Source organism: Podarcis pityusensis (assembly GCF_964106645.2).
Source record: "Podarcis pityusensis genome assembly, chromosome: 2".
In the NCBI taxonomy this organism is placed as follows: Eukaryota; Metazoa; Chordata; class Lepidosauria; order Squamata; family Lacertidae; genus Podarcis; species Podarcis pityusensis.
Window position 1 is genome coordinate 9,848,102 of NC_138029.1, and position 20,998 is coordinate 9,869,099.

At 48.9% G+C, this 20,998-nt stretch overlaps 1 protein-coding gene across 3 annotated transcripts in view; it reads left to right on the forward strand.

Annotated features, from left to right (window-relative positions):
• The window catches only part of AGAP2 (ArfGAP with GTPase domain, ankyrin repeat and PH domain 2), a 119,740-nt gene that overhangs the window by 80,539 nt on the left and 18,203 nt on the right, over positions 1 to 20,998 (forward strand). For all 3 annotated transcript variants that reach the window (XM_080994388.1, XM_080994386.1, XM_080994387.1), the window contains exons 2-10: positions 10,390 to 10,448; positions 11,954 to 12,041; positions 13,101 to 13,186; positions 14,954 to 15,095; positions 16,517 to 16,651; positions 18,677 to 18,774; positions 19,353 to 19,505; positions 20,511 to 20,597; positions 20,710 to 20,814. In XM_080994388.1, the coding sequence (XP_080850514.1) occupies positions 10,390 to 10,448; positions 11,954 to 12,041; positions 13,101 to 13,186; positions 14,954 to 15,095; positions 16,517 to 16,651; positions 18,677 to 18,774; positions 19,353 to 19,505; positions 20,511 to 20,597; positions 20,710 to 20,814 (953 nt within the window). The remainder of the gene's footprint in view (positions 1 to 10,389; positions 10,449 to 11,953; positions 12,042 to 13,100; positions 13,187 to 14,953; positions 15,096 to 16,516; positions 16,652 to 18,676; positions 18,775 to 19,352; positions 19,506 to 20,510; positions 20,598 to 20,709; positions 20,815 to 20,998) is intronic.

Sequence of the window (20,998 nt, forward strand, 5' to 3'; positions counted from 1 at the left end):
TCCCCAGGGAGGTTCGCCTGGTGCCTTCATTATATATTTTTAGGCACCGGGCAAAAACATTCCTCTTTAATCAGGCCTTTGGCTGATTGTGTTGGGGAGGAGGTTGAGTTACTTTTGTCTTTATTTTTATTACGTATTTTATGTTTTTATATTGTGATTTTATGTTGTAACCACCCTGAGACCCGTGGGTATAGGGCGGTATACAAATTTAATAAATAATCGTAATTATAATAATTAATCTGGAGGCATCTCAATGTCACCTGACTGCTTACACTGGGACGGCTGCAGGGTTTTCTGGGATCAGTGAGATGGAGAAAAAATAGCCTTGAGTTCTGGACTGAAATTTTGTGAGCATGTTTATTTAAATCAGGGGCAGCCCAACTTTTCATACCAAGCAGGCTGCAAGAGTATTTTGACACCGAACCCGCCCACTGCCTTGCTGCATATTGTGGGGGAGTGAGCCCTAAATTTGATTCTGGAAAAGTGCTAACTAGGCTTTGGGAGCAAGGCAGGAGGACTCTAGGAGCCTGTCAGAGCCCTCACGCTTCCTTCCCAAAGCCCAGCTCCTTGCTTACCCAGCTTTGGTGTTATGTACTGAAGTTCTCACCCTGGGCCAGCAGGGGGATACTGTAGATAGTTATGCAAATGAAGGATCAAAAGTGACGTTCAGTGATTGGATAGTTTTAGAAAGTTGCTACAGTAACGTTGTACTAGAGCTCTATATAAGCAGGCTGACTGAGCCCTTCAGCTCAGTTCTGTTCTGGCCTCTGAATAAACAAGAGCTGTTTGAAGAATCACTGCGTCGTCTGATATATTCACCCACAACTTAACATTTGGGAAGGCATCGTGGACTCTGGGGGACATCAAATGTTGCCGAGGGCCATCACAAAACGTCCTGAGGGCCACATGTTGGACCAACTTGATTTAGATCATGGGTTGGCAACTTCTGGCCCAGAGACCAGATACAGTCCTCCAAACCCCTCTAGGTGGCCACCAGAACTATCCCCAGGCCATTTTCCTCACCAGCCCTGCTTCATACATTTTTGCCTGTCTGGACTGTGTCCTTGAGCTCTGATAATGCCCTTTGGTTGCCCGGATGGAGGAAAGAGAGGGATGTATGAGTGTGTGTAGATACAAAGAGGATATTTCCATTTGATGCTCTGCCTACATTTGCCTCTGGCGCCGCCTACCACTGCCATGCAGCCCTGGGAATATTGCCCACAGGGAAATGCTGCCCTTAGGCTGAACATTTTCCTCATCCCTGATTTGAATCCTATCTGCTCTGCCTTTCTGCCTCACCGTTAGGTCCTCATGATGACTATCTGCATGATCAATTAAACATTTTAAAAACATCAATTAAAAATAGTTAATAAACAGGGGGGAGAGCTCTTAACAAAATATCATTCAACAACAAGGGAGTCAGGCAAGATGTCAACAATACAAAATCAAACTCCTCACTTTCCCCTGCTCCAAATGTCAATTGTTTTTATACTGAAAATACATCATTGGGAGTATTGGCTCTTAGGAGGAAGAGTACACGGGTAGAAAATTATTTCAAAACTGATAATAAGCCACTGTGATGGGACGATGAGCTGCTTGTGTGTAAAATCCTAGTCCCTCAGAGTTTGGTCAAGTTTGCAAACCTCTGTCTGTAACGGAGCCCCTTAAACATGGCTCCGTCAGTCGCTGGCAGATTCCGACAGTGGTTGCTTTCGGAATCGCTTCCAACATAAAAGCTCCTTAACGGAAACACGTCTTCTGGACTCTCTGCGTGACAGTTTCCGGCGAGGAGTGGGTGTCCCTACAGGAGGTCCTGAAACCTCCCCACTGTTTTCGCTGGAAGTGTCTCTGAGCCATCCCTCCAGCTCACTTTCCCTCAGCTCAGCTCCTCTCCCCCTACTGGTTCCCTCTTCAGCTGCTGAGTCTCTCCCAACCTGTGTGAGCCCTTTCACTTCCCTTCCTTCCGATGGCAGTTCCCTGACATCCACCTCCCCTCCAGGGCCCCCTTCATCCCCTCTCGCCCCCTCCTCTACGGGCGGTGAGGAGGCAAAACCCCGGAATGAACTTCCTTCATCTTCCGATGTCCCGAACACTTCTCTCCACCTGTTGCGGTTCCTGGTCTCGAAGTACTCCTCCTCCTCAGAGTCCATCTCCCCTTCCCCTTCCGAGTCCGAGAATCCTTCCAACTCCTCCTCCTCATCGGTGGTCCCAAAGTATTCCCTCCGGAACCTCTCCACAGGCTGAGGTTTCCTTGGGAACCTTTGATGGAACGTTTCTATCAATACCTCGTCATTGATATCTTCTGCCATTACCCAAGTGTTTTCTGACTCCGGTTCTCCTTCCCACGCTACCAAATACTCCACCTGATCCCCCTTCCACCTGGCGTCGAGGATTTCTGCCACATGGCTGCTGCATTCCCTTTCTTCTATGACCGGTCCCCGAGTGGCCATCCCTTCTCGTCCCCCCTCATACGGTGACAGTAACGACCTGTGAAATACTGGGTGCAGTTTCATGTGGTTGGGTAACCGGAGCCTGAAAGCCACTGGGTTGACCTGTTGAATGACCTCAAAGGGACCCAATCTCCTGGGTCTTAATTTCTTACAACCTCCTTTGAACGGCAACCCTTGGGTTGACAGCCACACCCTATCTCCCACCCTTATGGTTTCACCTTCCCTTCGGTTCTTGTCTGCCTGCCTCTTGTATTCTTCCTTCGCCCTTTCTAAGTTGAGTTGGAGCTGACGATGGATTGCTTCCATTTCTTCTACAAAATGCTCGGCTGCCGGGACGCTCCATCTCTCCCCTTCTCCCCCTGGGAAACCCCTGGGATGACACCCATAATTAGCCAAGAAGGGGCTCATCCCTGTGGACACATTCTCGGCATTGTTGTAGGCAAATTCCGCCAGCGCCAACTTTTCTACCCAGTCATTCTCTCTGTCATTGACATAACACCTCAGGTATTGCTGGAGGACACCGTTTGCTCTTTCCGCCTGCCCGTTGGTTTCAGGGTGCCGGGCAGTCGAAAAGTTGACCTCCACCTGCAGTAAGCTCATGAGCTTCCTCCAGAACCTGGAAGTAAATTGTTTTCCTCGGTCTGAGACCACCCTCAATGGCACCCCGTGCAACCTAAAAATGTGTTCTACAAATAACTTCGCTGTCTCTTCCGCCGTGACTGCATGCGAGCAGGCTACAAAGTGGCACATCTTTGTTAGTAGGTCTACCACCACCATGATGGCTGTTTTCCCCTTGGACTTCGGCAGATCAGTCATAAAATCTATCGACACTGCCTCCCAAGGTCGTTCTGGGGTTGGTAAGGGTTCTAATAGCCCCGCCGGTGCCCGCCTCTCCCCTTTGGCTCGCTGGCATTGCTCACACCCTCTTACATACTCCCGTACATCTTCCCTCACCTTAGGCCACCAAAATTCCCTGGTGACCAACCACATGGTTTTGTGTTGTCCAAAATGCCCCGCCGTGGGGCTGTCGTGCAACTGCTTGAGTACCCTCCCCCTTAAGTCTCCTTCAGGGATATACAGTGCCCCTTTGTAATACAAAGCTCCATTTCTTTCCTCGAAACCCCCTGGTTCCTCTCCCTCACCCCTAAGACCTCTGAGCTTATTCTGGGCGTATTCATCATTCTCTGTTTCCTCTACCAGTTCTCTTTGTCCCACCAATGCCGCCCCACACACCCAGCGGTCCTCTGGAATGACATGTCTCTCTTCGGGTGCTCCCTCCCCCTCCAAATATTCAGGTTTGCGTGAGAGAGCGTCCGCCCTAATGTTCTCTGGGCCTGGCACGTAACAAATCTCAAAGTTAAATTTGGAGAACTCCTGGGCCCATCTCACTTGCCGTTGGTTGAGCACTCGTGCCGTCCTCCAATACTCTAGGTTCTTGTGGTCAGTGCACACTTGCACCTTATGTTGTGCGCCAATTAGCAGGTGCCTCCATCTCCGGAACGCCTCATGAATGGCTAGTAGTTCTCGGTCATACACCGTGTAGTTCCTCTCGGATTTGTTCAGCTTTCGCGAAAAAAAGGCACACGGTCTCCACTCTGACTCCTCCTTCCCTGGCTGCAGAAGCACCGCCCCAATCGCTCTGTCTGATGCGTCAGTTTCCACTCTCATCGGTTTTTGTAAATCCACATGCAGGAGTTGTTGTTCCGAGGCGAAGGCCCTTTTTAGTTCCTCAAATGCTCGCTCCGCCTCCTCAGTCCAAACGAACTTCTTCTTACTGCTGAGACAGTCCGTAATGGGCGCCGTCAGGTGGGCAAAGTTTCGGATGAACTTACGATAGAAGTTCCCAAATCCTAGGAACCTCTGCACATCCTTCCTTGTTTTGGGTGTTTTCCATTCCAGCACCGCCTGGACCTTGCCGGGATCCATGGCCAATCCCTTGTCTGACAGGCGATACCCCAGGAATTCCACCTCCTTGGTATGAAACTGACACTTCTCCAGTTTCACCCACAGCTGGTTGGCTTGCAGCCTGCTCAACACTTCTCTGACGTCTCTCACATGCTGCTCCTCATTCTCAGAATACACCAACACGTCGTCTAAGAAGGCCACACAATTCTTGTAAAGCAAAGGCCCCAGGACGTGGTTCATAAACGATTGAAAGCACGCGGAGCCTCCTTGTAGGCCGAAGGGCATAACTAAATATTCAAATGCCCCCAAAGGGGTGAACATGGTGGTTTTCCATTCATCCCCCTTCCTTATTCGTATCAGGTTGTACGCCCCCCTTAGGTCCAGTTTAGTAAAAATCTTTCCCTTCCTGACCCTTGTCAAAATGTCGTCAATCCTGGGCATAGGGAAAGCCACTGGTTCTGACACTGCATTTAAGGCCCTGAAGTCACACACAAGCCTCGGCTTGTTCGTGTTTTTTTTATCCACAAAAAACACTGGGCTGCCCCCCACCGCCCTGGACTCTCTGATGAACCCTCTCTTCAGGTTCTTGTCAATGAACTCTCTTAGCTCCTGCATCTCTCTGTCTGACATGGCGTACAGCTTGCCTACAGGGAGCTGTGCCCCAGGGAGTAAATTGATTTGACAGTCAAAGGGTCTATGCGGGGGTAGTTGGTCAGCTTCCCTTTCGCTGAAGACGTCGCGGAGATCTGCGTATTGTCGTGGTACCTTCACGTTCTCCGTTACTTCAGTCCCTGCTAGGGTGGCTTGGGCCCCTGCCAAACCCTTTCCCTCTTTGCAGTGTTCTAAGCAATGTGCTGAACCAAAAGAAACCACTCTCTGATGCCAGCCCACCAGCGGATCATGTAACGCTAGCCAGCTCATCCCCAATATAATGGGAGCTCCTCCCAAGGTGGCCACATTAAACGCTATCAGTTCGGTGTGCCTTGCCACCTTCATTATCATTGGGACGGTCTGCAAGCTGACTTCTCCTCCCAACAGCTCCCTGCCATCGATCGTGGTCACCTGCAGGGGGTTGCTTAAAGGGATCGTCTGTATCTGGTGTTCAGCTGCAAACTCTTTGCTCATGAAATTGCAGGAGCTGCCTGAGTCCAACAGCGCCTTTATCTTTAGAGGGTGTCCGTTTGGCAGCTCTAGCACCACTTCTATCACTAGGGCGGGTTTAGGAGGTTCTGGCGTGGGCACTTTCACTGCTCTTTGGCCTGGCTGCTGTGCCCCGACGGTGGCAGCCAGGCGTTGGCTTTTACTTGCTTCGGTATTTCTTCCTCTCTTCCCTCCACAGCTCCTACCATCCCTTGCCATTCCTTCCTCTGGGGGCAGACTCTGGCAAAGTGACCTGGCTGTTGGCAGAGATAGCATTTCCGGGCGCCTTTTCCCTCCTTCTTTCCCCCCTCACTGGGCTTTGAAACTGCGCGCGCGCGCGCTGTTCCGATTTCCATCGGCTCTGCCGGCGGGAAAGTTGGCTCTGGAATGTCTGGAATGCGGAACTCCTTCCAACGTTCCCCCTTCCCTTCCCGCCTCTCCAATGCTCTCGCCTCCTGGCGCGCTCCTATGGTCAGCGCTGATTTGGTCAGCTGGTCCATAGACTCCGCCCTGGGCGCCCGGGAAAGTTCGTCTTTCACAGCCGAAGAAAGCCCTTCTTCAAAGAGCATTTGAATGGGTTCCGCCGATAGATCCCACCCCAATTTATGGATCAACATGGTGAACTCAGTCCAGTACTCACGGACAGATCGGCTCCCCTGTTTGCAAGCCATTAACTGTCTGCGGACCACTCCCTGTTCAATATCGCTGGAAAACATCAGATCCATGGCGCGAAAGAACTTCATCGTGTCCTTTAGGACGTCACTATTCGCTGCCATCAGGGGTCTAACCCAGTCTCTCGCCCCCTTTTCAAGATGCCCAATCACGAAAGCCACTCGTGATTCCTCGTCAGGGAATTCATCAAACTGCAGATTGAGGGCATATTGCATCTCTGTCCGAAAGCCATGATAGTCTTTGGGCTCCCCCCCAAACTTCTGCACCAATCCTGGTACCTTTCTGACGAGCTGGGTGTCTTTCCCCTTTTTGTCTGCATCCTGAGCCCTCCTCTCCTCAAGCCTCGCCGTCTGCAGCGCTAGCTGGACCTCCAACACCCGGTACCTTTCTTCCAGGCTTGGACCCGCTCCAGCTCCTGCTTCTCCGGTTCCGGCTGGGTTGCTCATGATGCCTTCTCCTGCACAAGCTGCTCACGGAGACTGTCGGAATGCTGTGATGGGACGATGAGCTGCTTGTGTGTAAAATCCTAGTCCCTCAGAGTTTGGTCAAGTTTGCAAACCTCTGTCTGTAACGGAGCCCCTTAAACATGGCTCCGTCAGTCGCTGGCAGATTCCGACAGTGGTTGCTTTCGGAATCGCTTCCAACATAAAAGCTCCTTAACGGAAACACGTCTTCTGGACTCTCTGCGTGACAGTTTCCGGCGAGGAGTGGGTGTCCCTACAGGAGGTCCTGAAACCTCCCCACTGTTTTCGCTGGAAGTGTCTCTGAGCCATCCCTCCAGCTCACTTTCCCTCAGCTCAGCTCCTCTCCCCCTACTGGTTCCCTCTTCAGCTGCTGAGTCTCTCCCAACCTGTGTGAGCCCTTTCACTTCCCTTCCTTCCGATGGCAGTTCCCTGACAGCCACTCAGTGAGAATTTATAGCTGAAATTGGATTTTGGTCCAAGATCCCCCTAGACCACATGAGGAATTTAGGGAGGCCAGGGATACATAGTCCTAAATCCACAGTTAGACAGTACTTAAAACCTGGCAAAATTTAATAGCTGACATGGAATGGTGTTGATATCTGGCAGTATTTGATGACTACCTAATACTTGACATGCAATGGCATTTAGCATTTGTGTTTTAAATTTTGGGATAAAATTCCACACTTAAGTACAAATTCAGTGTCAGTATTTCACTTTCAAACTGTGAGCCGCCAAAGTTGAAATTCTGATTAATTTTAATATTGGCAAATAATTTTAGTGCCTGCACTTGCATCCTTGTCTCTGGAGCTCTTTCCAGAACTGGTACCTTCCTTAGTGCCATCTAGCTGCCTGGTTCTTGTTAGTTCTTCCATGGGCGGTCGAAGCCTCAGGTGTGATTTGCCTATTCCCTGTACATTCAGTGTCAACTGAGCAACAGCACTCTACAGATGGATGTGGGACTCAGAGGGAGAGCTAGTGGTGATTCTGTTGCTGTCTCTTGGAGTGGAGGAGCTCCATGCCTGGGAAATAAATGTGGCCCTCCAGGTAACTCTGCCTGACACCTGAATCTCTCCCCAGGCCAAGTCCCCTTTCTAGGCCACGCCCCCTCTCTCCAGGCCACACCCTTCACTGTCTGTGCTCAACACCCTCCTTGAGTGCTTTTGCCTTGCGGGAATGCGTCCTTGAACTGCAACAATGCCTCTTATTTGTATGTGGAGCATGCATGCGGGGATTGTGGAAATCTCTGGTGCTTTTTTGGTTGGAATGGAGCCTGCTGTGGAAATACGAGACACTTCCATTTTGCCTCTAGCATGTGGCCCCTGGAAAGCTCACCCCAAGGAATGTGGCCCTGAGGCTGCAAAGAAGGTTCCCTACTCCTGCTATAAACAGGCAGACATAAAAGCAAGCAATCTGGCCATAGGCACATGTGTATACAGTGGTACCTCAGGTTACAGATGCTTCAGGTTACAGATGCCACTAACCCAGAAATAGTACCTCGGGTTAAGAACTTTGCTTCAGGATGAGAGCAGAAATTGCGTGGTGGGAGCGGGAGGCCCCATTAGCTAAAGTGGCACCTCAGGTTAAGAACAGTTTCAGGTTCAGAATGGACCTCCAGAACGAATTAAGTTCTTAGCCCAAGGTACCAGTGTATATCTGTTTGTCCTGTCATTTGTCTCTCAAAAGAGAACTGCTGGGCGGTGAATTCTTCCTGGGAGCTATGCTATGTGACCGCTATCCCTTGAAACGCAGGTGTGTGAAGGCAGGCAATAGCTGGGGGAAACACTCTTTATATGTTCAGAAGCACTTTTTATTAATACTTAAAACATTTAAGGAAAATAGGGGGCAGATTAAGACCTCCCAAGATAACCTGTTTATTTGGCACTTATCTTGATTTTGCTTCCGCAAAGCTTGGAGCCTTAGACTATGTTTGGTCTTTGTTTCATTCTGATTTGTTTCTGAGGTGGTTATATAACAATGAGCGCTCATTGGGGTGTTGCCTCGCCTTCCCATTAATCATCTGTGCACCCCATACTTTTCAGTGAATCTCCCTGTTTCTTTCCAAATGGCAAAAAAACCCTCTCCCCCCCACCCCCAGTGGATTTGTTGTGCTAGGGTGGCAGAGGCCTTTAATCCACTTTAATTGCACAAACCTAAAGTTCTGGTATGTGCTTGTGTCCCTCCAACAAAATACTGACAGCCTGGAGATACCCTAAGACATATTTTCTATTCCCTTCTGTCTGCCCCATACAGCCATTGCTCCTTTACCTCCCTACACCACAGTCTCTTACTCTATGAATCCTTATCCCCATCTATCCATCGTGTTGTACACTAAAGTATCTCAGAGCAATTTACATGGCAAAAATCAGAATAACAAGAAACATTAAACCAAGATTAAAAAAACAAAAAACAGCCGTAAAACTAGACCAGGTCCTGGGGTTGCCAATACCAGGTTCTCAGCAAAGGGTGCAGAACTCCCAGGCATTTGGTTGGGCATGGAAATCAAAATGCTTCTTTGAGCCTCAGAGTTGGCAACTCAGACCTTGGCTGCAGGTGCCTAAAGAGGGAAAAGTCCTCTTTATATTCCCCTCCTGCCCTCCCACCAATTTTCCCATGGAGCCTGCCAGGACACCTGCTCTGAGCCTCGCTTCCTGACTCCCAGGCAGCTCACATTGGGCCTTAAACTGGCTCTTTATCCCATGGCGGATGCATCCCGCCACTGTGACTCTTGTCCCAGGAACCCTGGATGGGTATTGTGCTCTGTGCCCACCCACTTGCAGCTGCCTTCTCCATTCCTTTGCCACCCCGGAAGTAGCACAAAGGAGAAACTGTTGCGTGTGGGAGAGTCAAAGGGCTAGAGGAGTTGTCCCCACAGAGCAGCTTATGGTACGTGAAGGGGAGAAGCTCATCCCTGCCTGCCTTCTCTGTCCTTCCTCCCCATTCCTCCATCCACACACAGGGGCACACATGCCCAACTGTGCTCCCCAACTTCCTGCCTCCTCAGAAAGCTGCAAACAGCAGTCGGGGGGGGGGGGAGGGTGATCTCCAGCTCTGTGTGTAGAGGACCAACTTGTCTTGAGACTGATCTGCTCATTACGCAGTGACTGCAGCAAGAGTGCTACTGGCTCAGAAATGGAAACAACAGGAAATACCGACAGTGGAAGAATGGAGAATGAAACTGTTAGACTATGCTGAGTTGGATAAACTGACTGGGAAAATCAGATACATAAGAGACCAAAGGTTCATCGAAGACTGGGGGAAATTTGTGGAATATCTGGAAAGTATAAGTGAGGGACAGATAACGTTAGAGGGGTTTAAAAAAGCACTGTGAAAAACTAAGAAGTATTGTCTAAAGAGAAAGGAAATTAAGGATATAAATAATGTCAATACAAATTACGAAATGCGTATTTAAAATAATGACTATGGATGATTTACGGAGAAGCTGAAGGAAGTCCAGAAAAGAAGCAATTTGTGAAAATTGGATGTGAAATCTTATGTATGTTTTGTTTTGTTGTAAATTAATAAAAAATTATATATATAAAAAAGAGACTGATCTGCTCAGAGCTCTGTGAGCTGCAAGCCAGTGGTCCAATGGTGCCTCTGCCGCAAATTCACCACCTGCCCTAGGGCGAATCACGATTTCTCAGCTTCCTCCACCTGCAGTGTGGGAGTGATAAGCTACGGGCCTGTCTCACAGGGCTGTTGCACGGATTATTGAGATTACTAATTTCTTACCTGTCTCTCTTGTTTCCTTTCCTCAGAGGCCGTTGCAAACAGCCAAGAATGGACCCTTGGACGCTCCGTTCCGGAGCTACGACTGGTAGGTGTCTTGATGACCTTTGTCACCTATACATGCACTGAGTATGTATCTGGATATCATAAATGTGTTCCTTAGATTGCAAGCTGATGGAGGCCTGCCATCTTTTCCTTCTGCAAATGGACATTCACATCCATGGGCCTATATAAATAACACAGTTCATGTTACATGTCCATGCTGCATCACATATGGACATTGGTGTCCCTAGCCAACTGCATCAATTTGAATAATATTTATTGAAGTTTCAAAGAGTACAAGAATTACACAAAAAACAAAAAATAAAAATACAAGAAAATACAAAATACAGAAAAAAGAATAAAGTTTTTAAGATATAACAAAAAAAAATGAAAAATAAAAAGAAACATACAAAATGAAAACAGTTAAAAACACGTTAATTTTCCAAAGCATATCTTCCTTACACTTATTTCCCCGGACCTCCTCGTACCTCCCTTTTTTGTATTCCAGTTCAGTTTGTTAGTTCAGCAAATCCTTACCAATAAGCTTTTACCCATTTGTAAACCTTTTTTTTCGTATCTCTTAAAGCATTACAGCTGGAAACCACTTAGTTTCTATCCAACATCCTTCTAAGAGTCCTTAATTTTACAATATTTCTGTAAATAGTCTTTAAATTTCTTCCAGTCTTCTTTCACCAACTCTTCTCCCTGGTCTCGGATTCTGCCAGTCATTTCTGCCAATTCCATGTAGTCAATCACCTTCCAACTGCATCAGTTTGAGCTGATTCACTTAGGTTGCTTTGGCACACACACAAAAATCATTTATTTATACCTCACCTTTCCTCCAAGGTCAGGGTGGCATTCGTGGTCCCCATCTTCCCCATTTTGTCCTCAGAACAACGCTGTGAGGTAGGTTAGGCTGAGAGACAGTGACTGGCCCAAGATCACCCAGCTTTGAACCTGGGTCTCCCAAGTCCCAGTCCATCCCTAAAACTCAACTGCACCACACAGAGCCAGCCTGACCTTATGGTGGCATGAGTGGCCACTTCCACTTCCCGTCTCTCTTCAGCTTTAGCTATCCTACTTTGCTGCCTCGTCACTGGACTTTCTCTGGGGTAGGGATCCTTGAGAAATTTAATCTTTACGAATTCTGATATTTTTTAAAATGTGCCAAACCAAGTTTAGAAATGAGTGCTTTGAGGAAGAAACAGTTTTTAAAATACACATTAAAATGTGACTTTCCTTGCAGATTTTCTTGCCGATTGATGCAAGAAAAGGACAAATGTACCGTAACAGTGGCACAAACCCAAAACATACTGAATTGCCCATGGCTACTCAGGGGGAGCTTCTGCCACAAGGCAACTTCCTCTGATGTTAATTCTGGTTCCAGGGGGCACTCTTTGGCGAGCGTGTGTGCAGGGGATGGGGGAAAGTTCTGGAACAGTGAGGTCGGCATGTTCCGAAAGTACCTAGAGAGCCACAGGGTGAGGGTGTTATTGTTGTACTATGTCGAGCTACGCCCTGCCAGTGACTTCTGTTCTTTTGCCTCCGCAGGGTATTCTCGGAACCATCAAGAGTGGGAAATCCGCCCTCGTTCATCGTTACCTGACCGGCTCCTACCTGGGCCTAGAGCCTGCAGAGGGTGAGCTGCTTTCCCCCGCCCTGTCCCTAAATTTTAACTCGCTTCTTTGTGCCCTGCCCAATGCGCACCTACTCAGTTTTCTTTTCCTCGTAAAGGAGTAGGGAAGTAAGAAAGGAAGACGAGGAAAGTAAACAGAGCAAATTTTGCCTTTCACATCATCTGCTTTTAATTGGAGATGGCAGGGATTGAACCTGGGAACCTACCCCAGCCAGCTATCATCCCCCACGTACAATACTTGTTTCTGAGCCACTGGTTTTCTCCTTCCCATCTCAGGCTTCAGCTATCTGCATGTTCCACCCCCACACACCCCCAGAGGCAGTATTATTATTATTATTATTATTAAAATTTGTATACCGCACTTCATCCAAAGATCCCAGGGTGGTTCAGAACAGCAAAATACAAAATGAGAACACAAGTTAAATAATGAAACGAAAACAAACCATTAACTCCCCTCCCCACAAAACACATTTAAAAGGCCATAGAACCTCAATCAGCCAAAGGCCTGATTATTGAGAAACATTTTTGCCTGGCGCCTGCAGATATGTAAAGAAGGCCCAGAGCCGCCCAGAGTGGCTGGGGAAACCCAGCCAGATGGGCGGGGTATAAATAATAAATTATTATTATTATTATTATTATTATTATTATTATTAGGCACCAGGCAGGCCTCTCTGGGGAGAGCATCCCACAAACGGGGAGCCACCCCAGAAAAGGCCGGTTCTTCTGTTGCTGCCTCTGGACCTGTCACGGAGGAGGCACACAAAGAAGGGCTTCAGATGATGATCACGGGGGAGAGACGGTCCTTGAGGTATTGCAGCCTGGGAATCACAAGTGAGCAGAGTGCTACTTGTAGGTCCTTCTTGTAGGCTTTCCTGGTTGACCGCAGTGAGAACAGGAAGCTGGACTAGATGGGCCAATGACCTGGCCCAGCGGCGCTTTTCTTATGTTGTTATACTGAGCTGTGTTAATTTTCCACTTGAGAGCCATTGCACTGAAAGGACAGTTTTGTTTCTGCTGCTTGGCTGCTCCCCAACCCCAGCTCTGCCTCCTTCTGTTTTTCAGGGGGCCAGTTCAAAAAGGAAGTGGTGGTGGATGGGCAGAGCCACCTCCTGCTGATTCGAGAGGAAGCAGGACCGCCGGATGCCAAGGTAGGCCGAGGAATGTTTGGAGGTCCTTGTGGGGTCCCTTTGGGGCGCTGTGGACCCTCCCAGGCTGCAGTTCACACTGCTTCAGAAGTTGCATGGAGCATCCTTCAAGAGGCTGATGCTAAGAAAAGTTATTACCGTATTATTCGCCCTATAGGACGCACTTTTCCCCTCCAAAAATGAAGGGGAATTGTGTGTGCGTCCTATGGGGCGAATGCAGGCTTTTGCTGAAGCCTGGAGAGCTAGAGGGGTCGGTGCGCACCGACCCCTCTCGCTCTCCAGGCTTCAGGAAGCTCTGCGCAACCCTCGGGAGACCGGCGCCGCTTCGTGCTGGTCTCCCAAGGGTTGCGCAGAGCTGCCTGCATTCTGAAGCCTGGGGTGCGCTGAAGAGCGCGTCCGGGCTTCGCACAGCTCTCCGCAACCCTAGGGAGACCGGCGTGACTTCCCGCCGGGCTCCCAAGGCTTGTGGATAGCAGCCTGTTCTGGGGGCTGGGGTCGGGGGAAGCTCAGGCTTCCCCCGCCCCAGCCCCGCGCCTGGGGGGGAAATAAACTTTTTTTCTTTATTTTCCCCCCCAAAAAACCTAGGTGCGCCCTATGGGGCGAAAAATACGGTATTAAAGTGCCAATTTGGGAATTAAAAGAAGAAGAAGTTGCAAGGCCTCTTGTCCCTGAAATTCTTATCTTAGCTGAGCCGAGTTGGGGAGCGGTGGACGGGGGGACAGACACCTTAGTCAACAGAGAGGAAAGGAGGGGGAATGGTTCCGCTTACCCTCACAGCTGATTTTATCTGAAATCAGACAGTCGCCCCTCCTCCAATCATGACTTGTGAATGAACTTAAAAGAACTGCACCTGAAATGTCTGGATTCACCATAAACAGCACTACAGGGACCTAATTGCAGGAAACCTGGATAAAAGTAAGCCTGGCATGGTCCGAGGTTCTCCACATAGTTGGGCTTCTGTAGGAATGTAGGTCCTTGGGACGCGGGTGGCGCTGTGGGTTAAACCACAGAGCCTAGGACTTGCAGATCAGAAGGTCGGCTGTTCGAATCCCCGTGACAGGGTGATCTCCCATTGCTCAGTCCCTGCTCCTGCCAACCTAGCAGTTCGGAAGCCCGTCAAAGTGCAAGGAGATAAACAGGTACCGCTCCGGCGGGAAGGTAAACGGCATTTCCGTGCGCTGCTCTGGTTTGCCAGAAGCGGCTTAGTCATGCTGGCCACATGACCCAGAAGCTGTACGCCAGCTCCCTTGGCCAATAAAGCGAGATGAGTGCCGCAACCCCAGAGTCGGCCACGACTGGACCTAATGGTCAGGGGTCCCTTTAACGTTACCTTTAGGAATGTAGGAAGCTGCCTTATCCTATTGGTCCATCTAGCTCTGTATTGTCTACACCAAGTGGCAGCAGCAGTTTCAGGCAGGAGTCTATCCAAGTCACAGAATCATAGAGTTGGAAGGGACCCTGAGAATCATCTAGTCCAACCCCCTGCAATCCCCCGTCTCATATGGGGATTGCACCTTGCACACATGGAGATGCTGGGGACTTCTGCATGCAAGGTAGATTCTCTTCCACTGGCCCCTCCACCACTGAGCTGCAGGTTTGGTATAATTGCTGGAGTGGAGGGGATGGGTAGACCTTAGAACAGTAGCATCCCTTCATACTCCTGGTTCCACCCTGACTCAATGCCCAAAACAGAGGAAGAAGGTGTGACCGGTCTGAACACTGTCCCCCCGTTGATATGCCTCTCCCTCTCGATTTCCTTCCCGCTTGCAGTTTGCAAACTGGGCAGATGCCGTCATCTTTGTCTTCAGCCTGGAGGACGAGGCCAGTTTTCAAGAACTGACCCAGTACTACGGGTTCCTCACAAACTACCGCGCGGTCTCCGACATGGCTCTCGCGCTTGTGGGCACTCAGGGTGAGTGGGCGAGAGTATCTGCCCTACAGAGAATTTAATCTTGGGGGCATGGGTGGGCGGCAAGGGGCAGTCAGGTGGAGTTGTTCCTTGGGGTCTTCCTGAGGCCAACTGGAAGAAGCTTTTGTATTTTCTAGGCTCGCTATTAACTGTTTCTTTATACATGAAGAGATTGACAGCCCAGTTAGGACTATAATTACTTCTGCTAGGGGGCTACACAGAGACCCTGCCCCTTTCCCCCTCCCAGCCGCTTAAAGCTCTGCTCAGACTTTCTCTGGTTTCTGAACTTCCACCATACATTGCCCGCTTACTTTCAAGCCTGTCCTCATTAAGGACTAGAAACTTGTTTTGTTTGTTTGTTTAAAGGAATAGCATCCTAGTATCCATTTCTGCATGTGCACAACGCACTCACAGAATGCATACACCTGGTGGTTTTGTTAGCCAGGCAAGGAATTCCATTGCAGGACATCTGTTGGCTCTTAGCCTTGACCCAGGGTCTTGGCATATCCCAGACACCAGACTGGGGGTGGTATGGTCAGGTAAGCCTTTGCTGGATCCAATCCAAAGTTTAGCGTGGCGGCAGCAGCAGCAAGCCTGATCCAGCAGGGAAGGTTGTACAAAAGCAAAGTTAAGTGCAAGCCGGTTTAGTATTACTAGGTCACCTGTCCAGCTGGGTCAAGATGCCGATGAGAATAGCTGGAGCAGAATAAAGAGGTCAACTGAGGTCAGAAACCAAGAGGTAGCGGCACACGCTAAAACACAGTCCAGTAGAAACTCTAGTTGTGAGTGTTCATATCACTGGTGGAGAAATGAAAGCACCAAATTGGGACAAGGGAGCACCATAGAAGAAGCAAAATCCGGTCAGTTTTCTAGATCTGTGGCTCCCTCTGTTACTAGGGATACTGAAGGATTCCAGTGGAAATTGCCAAAATTTGTTGCCCCGTGTCCAGAATGGAAACCAATCCAGTGAATACAAGCGATATTCACTGTTATTATTGTTTCCAGTCTGCAAATGATATGCAATTGGTGGCATTTCCTCTCCCACATTTGCATTAAAATGAATAGTGTGGAATAATGTAATAGTAACAGAATTAATTATGTCAAGTTCTGCCACAGAGGACAGGGAGGCAAATAACGTAGGCTTTTTTGGAAGTCAAACTGCGGTGGAAGACCAACAGCACTGCATGCAGTATACGTGGGTCAGAAAGGAAATTGATACCTTCTTACATCCCAAATAAAACATCAGGGCCATATATAGGAGCATGTTTTCGTGGTGAGGAGATAACACAGCTAAGGCAGAATGAGAATACTTTCCAGTCCAATCCTATGCATGTTTATTCAAAAGCAAGTCCTGTTGATTCCAGGAGATTTCTGTCCAGCTCAGAGATGAAGTGTGTGTGTCTGTTTTTGCTTCTTCCTTGCAGATAAAATCAGTGCCAGCAACCCACGTGTGATTGAGGATTCCCGAGCCAGAGCTCTGTGCACTGAAATGCGCCGCTGCCTCTACTATGAGACATGTGCCACTTATGGACTCAATGTTGACCGGGTCTTCAATGAAGGTGAGGACTTTTCTGGGATGTGTTCTTGGGAAATTGGATGGGAAGTTGGGTTTCATGGCTGCAAGAGCGCCTGTGAACATGAGCCAAGGGAGAACACATGGCTAATGGCAAACAAGAGCAGTTCAACCCTGTGTGTAGGGCAAGAGAGTGTGTCCTGGGTTTGCAGACTCTTCAGTGGTGCAAAATTCCTCATGCGATTGGTGCATACGCATGTCCATCTTCACGTGTGGACATCTTACATGCCTACACAATGTAAACATAAGAAGGGCCTTGCTTGATCGGGCCAAAGGCCCACCCAGTCCAGTCTGCTAGTTACACAATGGCCAACTAGGTGCCTATAAGACCCTCAAGCAGGACCAATCTGTCTGTGGCAAAAATGGTGGGTTGTGCAAGCAAGAAGTACATATTTTTATACAAGGATGCACCAACTGCACCTGATATAATAGTTTAAATTTGTTTTGTGAAGCTATTATTATTATTATTATTATTATTATATTGTTGTTGTTGTTCTCTGGCATTATACAGTGGTACCTCGCAAGACGAAAAACTCGCAAGACGAAAGAGTTTTTCGGTTTTTGAGTTGCTCCGTAAGACGAATTTCCCTATGGGCTTGCTTCGCAAGACGAAAAACGAAAAAAATGAAAACGTCTTGCAAGTTTGTTTCCTTTTTCTTAAAACCGTTAATACCCAGGGTGACTTCGAGGAGCAACTCATAGCACGCGGTGTGGTAGCCTTTTTTGAGGTTTTTGAAGACTTTGGTGATTTTGAAGACTTTGGGAAACCGTGCTTCGCAAGACGAAAAACCTCGCAGAACGAATTAATTTCATCTTGCGAGGCACCACTGTACTTGGTGCTTTAAATGTGTTGCTTCATTCTGTCACTTTGATACCTGCTCTGGGCATGAGGAGAGTGGAAACGACCATTAAATACATAAACAGGCAACGGAGGGGTGCCAGGGACCTCATGACTGCCTTGTGTGCTCCATCATGTGTGGAGTCTACAGGCCGGTAGAACTGTGAGAACTGGTTCTTCCGTGTCAGTGGTTGGAGAGTCAGTGGCTTGAGCCTCTACTGTTCTCGGGAGGTGTGCTCCTGCATAATAAGAATTGGGGCAAGCAGCTTGTGTTGTGTATGTGGGGATTTGTTGACTCCAGGACTGACTTCTGTCTACATAGAGGGGTCTGTAGCAGAGAGAGTACACTTTGCAGGCAGTGTGTTACAGGTCAAAAACTTTTCTTGTGTTCAGTTTTGTGGTTGTGGCGGAAACCCTGGTTTGCGACCCAAAGTACTTTTGCTTTCTTCACATCTGGCATACAAGAATATCGAGACTGCCATTTGAGGAGTCTCTGATAGCACCATATATTTATTGGTTTAGGCCAGGGTTGGCAGTTTTGGGGCGCTACGGGTGTTGCTTAAGTCCAACCCATCAGCCCTTGCCAACATGGCCAATGGTTGCACATGATGAGAGCTAGAGTCCAGCAACACCTGGGAAGACACAGGTTCCCCACCCCAGGATGGACACAGAGAGACCAAGCTCCCCATCACACATGCACCAGATGATGCGGGAGCTGCTTGCACATGGTGTGATCTCATGCTGCAGAAGAGCACATGTAAATAATATGACCAGGTTTGGGGGAAGGGGATGCATCACATGTGTATTTCCCACCCAATTGGCACCCTCCCAGCATGGGGCTGATTGCATGGAGAAAGACCCCTTTCATGAGCCCCTCCTGGATGTGACTCCTATTCTGCTAGATGGGGGGGGGGGTGTCAAGGGCCCCAGCAGAGAGTTTGCTCAGGGTGTGCATGACCTGGCCCTTGCAGGACTGGCAAGTGTGGATGGGATGGGACTCAAAGGGTGTCTGTGGAGCTTGGATGTTGCAGGGTCTGCAGTCATGTCCCCTGCAAAGTTTTTTTTCCTTTCAAGCAGTTATACCCGATTTCCAGTGTGGCAACTGTAGGATCTGAGCAGCCCTACGATTTACAGATATATATATGTATTTTCCTCCCCCACCCCCAACTGCAGTTGCTCAGAAGATTGTGAATATGAAGAAACAGCAGCAGCTCCTTGCATCTTGCAAATCTTTGCCCAGCACCCCCAGCCATTCAGCCGTCTCCACGCCGGTGGGTGGAATCTACCTCGCGCAAGTACATCCCCCTGAATGGGCCCAGTTACGGGAATCGGAGTTTCCTCCTGCTGGAGGCACAGCACCATGAATGGAGAGGGAGGGTGTGAGGCTAAGCCCCATGGATCTAGTGGACCTCCTTGCATGAGCTTCCTCTGTTGGCCCTTAGGGCTCGTCGTCCGCACTTCCGCTTCTCCTGTGCCTAGAAAGCACGGGTCCAAGCGGTTTCTCGTTTGTCCCATCGCTTTACCACTGAATCAGAGGAAACATAAATCCTCAGAAAAACCTGTTGCCATTGGTTAAGTGGTAAACAGTGGGTTTTCCTGGGGGAAAGTGGAAGGACAAGCAGAAGTGTGGACGAAAAAATTCCATAGCCTACCTATCTCCTTGACAGTGCTAGTTTTGATCTGGGGGGCTGCTTTTTTTGTTTTCAAAATGGGGTCAGCATTCAATCACACACGCAGGACCTTTGCCTCTTGATTTCCCACAGCCAAGGCCCCGCCGGACCTGCGTGTCTGTCTTCCTTTGCTTTTAGGGGCTGGCATAAGTCTGCCTGGTCTTTTCCTCCCCCTCTAGGCAAGTAACGGTGGCCACACGAGCGACTACTCCTCATCCCTTCCTTCCACGCCCAACATCAGCCACCGGGAGCTGCGTGGGGAGGCCACGGCTATAATTGGCACACCCAGCTCCCTGCATCGTGGGACCAAACGCCGAACCAGCCTTTTTGCGGTGAGTTCCAGGGGAGTCCACCAGCCACGGGACAAGGGAGGCCAAAGGGTGGGTGGCCCAGTCCAGGCTGAGGGTGGAAGGATCTCTCCATTTCTGGTTCACTCATTTTCTCATTTTTCCCATCTTAAATTTGCTTCTCTGTCTTTTTGCAGCAATTTGCAAATTACTTTTTTTTTTTAAGAGTCTTTGGTGTGATTTTCTTCTAATAAACACATTTTTAATTCAGTGCTGGCTGAGCTACACGTTTTTGCAATCACGCATTTTTGTACATTATTTTCAGGAACATCTTCATTTCTGTAAGCACGGTTTGGCTAGAAAACTGCATTGCAAAATTCAGATAAATATTTCAAAGGGTAGCTGTGCTTTGGTTCTCACGTTGTTTTGGAAAATGCAGATTTGAGAAATGAAGCTTTAAATGCAAATGGAATCAAATTTCTCCTCCACCCCCTAGTCCAGACCGAAAATAACCCTCCGCTATCAAGGGGCAACATCGTGAACCACAGCAACACCGAGGGATTGGGTAACAGGAGATGGGAAAGTGTTTCTCTATAACACCCTGGATAACTGCTGCTGTCAGTCAGAGTAGGCATTACTGGATTAGATGAACAAATAAGGCAGCTCCCCTTGTTTTGAATCTCTTCTGGGCCCTGCCCTCCTCAACCTTCCCTGGCCTCCCTCCCCTCTCCCAGTGTGATTTGATGGTGAGACAGGCCACCATGGAAGCAACTCCACCAGCCCCAGTATCCAAAGACTTTCAGGTCTGTTTCCTCGCTTCTTAGGCTATTCCCAGCTTTGGGGCAAGCAATGCCCCCCCCCCAAAAAAACCCCATGCTTTGTTGTTTCGACTGTAACATCACTTTGCCCGAACTATGGTTTGTAAATTAGCTTCAAGCCATAGTTTACAGATTCATGTTGCTGGCTATTTTGCAAGGCATGTTTTGTGAAGGCATAATGGCAAACCATGGTTGGATGTTACATTTGAACCCCAGCTGTGTCTCTTTGCAGAATCGCAGAGGGAGTGACACCGAGAAGCGGAGCCTGGACAGCAGAGGGGAGAACACGGGAAGTGGCCGAGCCATACCCATCAAACAGGTGACCTCCTTATATTTGTCCTGGCAACTGTTTGCCAGTCCTCTGAACCCTCGGTTGCAAGAGTCCGGGCACCGTCGGTAACCCCCGGCCTTCACCGCCTCTCTCCCATTAGAGTTTCCTGCTGAAACGAAGCGGCAATTCTCTGAACAAGGAGTGGAAGAAAAAATACGTGACTCTCTCCAGCAATGGGCTTCTCTTCTATCACCCCAGCATTAATGTAAGTGCGCCATGTACTCCAGCTTCCATCAGCTCCAAACACACCAGGGCTCGGCTAGTCGCATTGTCAAGTCCTACACATTACCATCTAAAGGCAGCAGACTGCAATAAAACCACAAAATGTGTATGAGGGAGACATCCAACAGATCATGGCCAGATTGGAAAATAGACATATGGATTAGATC